This window comes from Ascidia mentula, chromosome 3 (assembly GCF_947561715.1).
Source record: "Ascidia mentula chromosome 3, kaAscMent1.1, whole genome shotgun sequence".
NCBI classification, from domain to species: domain Eukaryota; kingdom Metazoa; phylum Chordata; class Ascidiacea; order Phlebobranchia; family Ascidiidae; genus Ascidia; species Ascidia mentula.
In genome coordinates this window covers 7,795,880-7,802,947 of record NC_138568.1, presented here as the reverse complement: position 1 = coordinate 7,802,947, position 7,068 = coordinate 7,795,880, and the positions used below count along the sequence as shown (strand labels likewise).

Genomic DNA, 7,068 nt, shown 5'->3' with positions numbered 1-7,068 from the left:
TCAACACGTTTCAATTTATCTTCCGTGTTATACTCGGCACGATTTGTTTATTTCATGTAAATTAGCTTAACGGCATGCTCCTTTTAAGGCACATCCTGACACTGCAGAATCACTTTGTTGTTGTATTTGCTGCTGTCTGAGATCAAGTGGCATTCTACGCCAATGCGTAAAAGATTTTTTTGTTGGATTGAAGCAGTACATTAGAACGGATCAATAGTTGTGTTGCAGAAACGTTTCATTTGATCCTAAACCAATGCGGTTCTCAGGGTAACATGCGAAACAACTTAAACTCTCGGGTTTTCTTTGTACTCGTGGGAATGACATGTACAAAAGTTTGTGTCAAAAATTTCATGGCAGTGGCATGTCATGGCGCAGATGCATTCGGCTGAGTATGACTACGTAAAGGTAGGCAGGGAACAGTCACCAAGGAAATTACGGACAGTGGCATATTCGATTACAATGGGTCGGCGACTTCTGAAACACCAAATTTTAATAACTTTTCGTGCCAACATATATTCGCGCAGCATAATATGATAAAACTTTAAGTCACAACTGCGCGCGACGCCGCGATTATATGAATATATGAATTTTAATGGGTAACCTTTGTCACGCGTGCAAGGGGTTGCACCCCCTTGTATTACATCATAGGAAGCATATATAACGAGACGATCAAAATGTGTTAATTCATATGCACCACATGTTAAACAAGTACAAGCAACAACTTCCATATACTCAACCGTATGTAAAATATTAACGGCATATCCGGCTTGCTTACTTTAAACTCTGCAACGTTTCTGCGCACTATAACTTACATTTCTTCGCTTAGTCAGAAAACTACTGCAGTAGTTGACACATGTGTCAATAAAATAGATGCAATAGGAAGGGTATAGGCAGACACTTTACACTAAATATTCCATGATAAACTATCCTTCTATTATGTAACGCAGTAATATTACATGGCATGATAGGCAGGATCGCCCCACTGCGCAGGTCCTTGCTTGGCGATCACAGCTATCGTATCGCGATCATGAGGTTTTCTGGCTTGGCAGCCCAGGCAATTCAGCCTAACTGGATCAGGTGGAAACAATATGGCCAAGCAAAGCTCAACCAATAGTGCCGTTAGGCCCCGTGTCACAATAATCATAAGATAAGCAAAGTGAAACAACCTTGTTTTCTCCGTAAGGTTACACCTAGTTTGGTGCCAAACGGATGACGGTGATTGTATAGTCACCACAAAGTGGAAGTCTTTGCTTGGCCGTTTGGTCAGCAAAGTCGTCTGATAGTCACACCAGCTGCACTGATGAGAACTTTTAGGTCGAAACAGTGGCCACCTGTCTGCAGCTTACACAATTCATATTATTGGCTCCACTTTGCTTACCTTACCTATTAGTTTGCAGCTATACATAGATATCATAAATAATGTTGAAGTTGTTTTTGTTGTTTGTGTTGATGACGTGGGCGAATGGTGAGTGTCCGGGTGAGGACACAAGTCTGGCTCCTCTTCCCATCACAAGTAAGCGCCGCTGATAAAGACCACTAAAAGTATTTCCTTAACTGAGTAATACTCGGGATAAATCGCACTTGACCATTAGTCTCTTGGCTTAAAACTCAATCCTTGTCTTACAGGAAAAGAAAATCTGCCGGTTTGTGAAGCTCCATATCATGATCCCAATTGCATATGCCCTTCGTCAATGTTCGAGTGCGCTTGCCATAAGATTGGTGTATGTGGATTAGGGCAACCAGGATGTATGGAATTGGACGGATACAACTCCTGCCCAGATTGGAGTCATATGTTTGCTGATATTTGTCCTCTCGGTGCATTCAGGTGCCATTGCTTCAACACAACATGCCCCGGAATGTGGCAATGTTTTCATCAAAGCTTACAATGTGATGGAAATTATTTGTGCCCAGATGGTAGTGATGAGGTTAACTGCTCATGTCCAACAGACATGTTTGAGTGTTCGTGTTATAAAACTAAAAACTGCACGATTGCAAACAGTGGCTGCATCAGCTCGAATTTGCAATGTGATGACTATAATAACTGCGGAGATTGGAGTGATGAGATTAACTGTACATGTCCAGAGGATAATTTCGAGTGTCCATGTTACAAAACTAAAACTTGTACGTTAGGGTTGAGTAGTTGCATTAGTAAATCTTTGCAATGTGATGGATATAATAACTGCGGAGATTGGAGTGATGAGGTCAACTGCACATGTCCAGTAGATAAGTTGGTGTGTTCATGTTACAAAACAACAAACTGCACGTCATCATGGGGCTGTTACCGTAAACATGAGCAATGCAATGGAAGGAATTTCTGCGAGGATTGGAGTGATGAGATTAACTGTACGTGTCCAGCAGATTACTTTGAGTGTTCATGTTACAAAACTAAAAACTGCCCGTCAGTATATGGTTGCATCCCTAGATCTGAGCAATGCGATGGAAGTAATCAATGCGGAGATTGGAGTGATGAGGTTAACTGCACCTGCCCAGCGGAAAAATTTGAATGTCCATGTTATAAACTTAAAACCTGCACATCAGATAGTGGCTGTATCAATAAATCTTTACAATGCGATGGATTAAATAACTGCGGAGATTGGAGTGATGAGGTTAACTGCACATGTCCAGCGGATAAGATTGAATGTAATTGTGTTGGATTAAAACAGTGCATTGGAAAGGATTTAAATTGTGTTGATCGATCTTTGTTGTGTGATGGAAAACCTGACTGCATTGATGGAACTGATGAGACACATTATACTTGCAACTGTTCTGGTATTTACGCCAGATGTCCTTGTAATCCAAATAACACACAGTGCTCAGCAAATGGCCAATGCATACCATTGAGCTGGATTAATGATACGTTCATAGATTGTGTTGATGAAATTGATGAGGTTTGTTCAGTGTTTAACATTACATGTCAATCTTGTTACGTGGTTTCTGCAACTTGTCCGAATGAAAAGGATGCCAGAAATCTCATCCACACGACAGCTCCACATACGTGCAATGAAGTTGTCAGTAAAACGTGCGCCACTGATGTTAACAAGTGTGATGTTGATAAAGTGGTTTGTACAACAACAACAACATGTGGCAATTCCTGCGAAGGAATATTTTTCTGTGAAAGTCAACAGCTTATTGCAAGAGAGAACTTTTGTGATGGTCAAGCTATTGGCGGCTGTGGAGACAAAAGTGACGAAGTTCGGCAGGGGTTTGGGTTTAAATGTTTTGGACCAGCCAGAAAAAGTGTTTGTGTTTTACCTCAAACCAACGTTTACGATTCAGTGGCCCAATGTTTCGATAAATCTGATATTTGCTTCCTCAATGGACAATTTAGATGTTTCCAGTGTTTAGACAGAAAGCTGATAGTTTCAAGCAAGCAAGTTTGTGACGGTATAGTGGATTGCTATGATATGTCAGATGAATGTTTGTGTGAAAATCAAACATTATGTCGCGACATACGAAAAGATTGTCCCCAGAATCAAATGCATTGCAAGAATAGTTCCACGTGTGTGGACCAAGAAAACGTTCTGTGTAACGCAAGTTTACAATGTCTCAACCAAGCTAACACAAAATACTGTTCCACTAATACAGCAGCCAGTGTGAGTGTGTGTGTGGCAGATGACAGTATTTACGAACAAAAATACATGGACAATGGATCCTTATGTGTTAGAGCTATGAAGCAATTGTTTGAAGATATTAGAAGTATGGCTGGAAGAAAAAATGCAAAAAATTTTTATCCGATGTGGTGTGATGGGTCTATTAAAGACGACATGGGACCTTTCGGAGAATGGTTCTGTAATAACAGATTTAAATGTTTCAACAATGGAAATATAAATATGGATAAACAAAGGGTCTGTGATGGACAAATTGATTGTGCCGACAGATCTGACGAATTTCTAGAACTATGTAATAATACCCGCTACTACTGCAAAAGTAAAGGAAAAATTTCAATCAACAGGAAAAACGTTTGTGATGGAATAATAGACTGCGATGACGCATCTGATGAGATCCAATGTCGTTGTGAAAGTAAGAGGTTTTATTGCACCAATAAACAACCGTTGTCAATCGCAATAAGACTTGTACAGGACGGGATTAAAGACTGCTCAGACGGAAGTGACGAATGTGTTAATTTAGCTGGAAACGCATTTGCAGACGTCAACGAAATGATCGCAAACCCAGTTTATCGAGGTATCTTCTGGGTGGCCGGTCTCTTAGCACTGGTGGGAAATTCGTTTGTATTCGTTACAACCACACGAGACTTGGTTAAGATTGAAAGAGAAAAACGTTTATTTATCAATACAAGCGTTTTCATTCTCAATCTCTGCGTATCTGATTTTCTCATGGGTTTTTATCTCCTGGCAATCATAATACAAGCAAGTAGGTATTCTGGATCTTACTGTTTGTTTGATAAAAACTGGAGATCAAGCAGGTTGTGTTCAGGACTTGGAGCGCTTGCGATTGTATCATCAGAAGCATCGGCTTTAACTATGACAGCTATGACCACATTTCGGCTAATTTCGGTTTACAAACCTTTCCTTATGCGAACTGTCAATGTCACTAAAATTTTAATTGCTGAATTGTCTTGTTGGATATTAGCTATTTTCTTGGCCACCGTTCCTTTGCTCAATTCAACTGCTGAATACTTTGTTACTGATGTTTGGTTTCCAAATAATTTTTATAAAACTGATTTCGTGTCAAGAGAAAACATTACGTCCCTTGCACAAAGAATTTCTTCATCAGAGGAAAAGTCTTGGAATGATATTAAGCACACAATTAAAAATGCCTTTCCACGTAGTTCTGTTAAAGGAGAGATTGGATATTATGGTGAAACGAGCGTTTGCATGCCACGTTTGTTTGCAACAACCAATGAGTTTGCGTGGGAGTATTCAGCATTTCTTATCCTAACCAACTTTCTTATGTTCATCTACATGGTGGTTGCTTATTTTCTTATTTACAAGCGAAGCAACCGCATGAAAGGATCCAGAAGCACTGATATAACCTCCAAGATGCAAAAGAGAATCACCAGATTAATTTTGACCGACTTTTGTTGCTGGATTCCTATTTGTGTTATGGGATTTTTGAGTGTTGGAGGAGTAAAGATGTCTGATGATGCTTACGTGTTGAGTGCTTGTCTGTTGCTTCCAATAAACAGCGCCCTCAACCCATTGCTCTACTCCAAAGCACTGGAAAAGCACTTGTGGAAGTTAAAGGAATGGTTTCTTTCCAAACTGTCGCCGTTACCCAATACATGCCGGGGTCGTTCGACTCATTTAAGCGTTAGATACCAACCCCGTGCTAAACAAGGTGGTTCAGTGATTGAGATTGTTGATTGAAGATCTGCATTTTTGTACAAATTTTTCTGTACATAATCATGTCGTAGCATGTTATTGTGGCAACTTTGCTTGTCAAGTTTCTGTTTTTATTACTTGGTTTGTGCCATAGTCTTGTAAAGAAGGTTTAAATCGTCACACCAGAAAATAATGCACGTGATTGAAAGTCTCTAACTATGATAAATTCGGCTTTGAAAACGCCATACGTTCGAATTGAAAATTGTTTGCAGAGTGATTGTATCCAAAAAATGTTGCTTCGTTTGTAATAAAGAAAAAAAATGTGGTTAGACCTTTCGAATTTGGGACATTATTTTGTTAACATTATTTACTTATTTGGCACCATCACAGAATGGTACTTGTAGGCCCAAACAGTTGCTACAACAATTTGTGAATAGGCTGCGGGTCAGAAGCGACCAGCGGACCTTGGGTTACCGATCCCTGTTTTAAACGAGAGCAACATTGAAAAATACGTTTACGTTTGATACGTTTGAAATACGTTTGAAAAAAAACTTGTAGAGTGAAAAAGACTTGCGTTACTAACAAGTTGATCACATCGCTCTAACGTTTGATTCAATACATACACTCCGGTAGTGTATAATTCGTGCTTGTTTAATTTTATTTAGCAATGTAATGGCATTACCACAAGTGGTTGTATTGTTCTTGATGTTAAAGTTTGTTGATAAGCGTGGGGATTTCCACATGCTTCATGTTCTGATACATTTGTTATTATGTTTTGCTGCTTAGCTTTGTTATACTATCTACTGCTTGTGTTTCTCCCAGTTTATTAATATGGGGTTCCAAACTACATTAAGGAAGCGCTTCCTCGTAACATTCGTCGGCTAAGCGGAGAATGATAAAACTTGCGCTGATGCATATAAGCACAGACAATTTTTTATGATAGAAGGTTTATTGAATATATTCACATAGTCAAATCAATATAATATATACACATTATGCACAAATGAATAACAGTCGTACAGATGCACTGCAAACCATCACTGAAGACAACTGTTGTGTTTTCAGGCCAACAAGCAATTAAACAACATAACACCAAACATGAAAATAATGTTGGATTCAGCAGTGCGATGAGCTCTTCCATGAGAAGTCTGATCTGGCATTGTTGTTGTTGTGGTGGTGTGGGTAGCTGTTGTAGTTGATGTGGGTGTTACCCCTGCTGTTGTGGTTGGTGTGGTTGTTACCCAAGCTGTTTTTGCTGTTGTTATTGTTGTAGAAGTAGGTGCCACTGCTGTTGCTGTGATTGGAACGGGTGAAGCGTTGCATCCATCGGTGTTGCAACACGTGGCGATACAGTTAGGGGTTCTATCAAAAAAGATCATAGCTTTAGGCGACTGCTGCGTTTAGTTGGTAACATCAGTTTCAAAATACAAAGTGCATCTTGGTCACAGTGTACCCGCTCTTGCCGATGAGCTCCAGGAAGCCAAGTTGATAGAGTTTTGACATGCGATAGCTTACAACACTTGGTAAAAAAATTTTACCGAGAGCATATTTTTTTAATTTTGCTTCGACTTTTCGGCTAAAGGCTTATATCCGGCTTGGCTGCAATGGAGCGGCAGCCATGTTTGTGAACCTAATGATTCTCTTACATATATTTAGCATATCATGTAGTAACAATTGGGCCACGTTTGGTCAGTTTTTGAGAATTGTTGTCACATTAAAGGAGTTGAAAGAATTATAAAACTTACGATCCACAAAGTTTGTCACAGACGACTGCAAACTCCTGGCA

The 7,068-nt window shown here is 39.7% G+C and overlaps 1 protein-coding gene across 1 annotated transcript; it reads left to right on the top strand.

Moving 5' to 3' along the window:
• Positions 1-1,419: 1,419 nt before the first annotated feature.
• Positions 1,420-5,327, top strand: LOC145895488 (uncharacterized). The gene is made up of 2 exons (XM_082984295.1): positions 1,420-1,513; positions 1,627-5,327. Exons 1-2 carry the CDS (start codon positions 1,420-1,422, stop codon positions 5,325-5,327), a joined length of 3,795 nt encoding a protein of 1,264 aa, XP_082840421.1.
• The last annotated feature ends 1,741 nt before the right edge of the window (positions 5,328-7,068 follow it).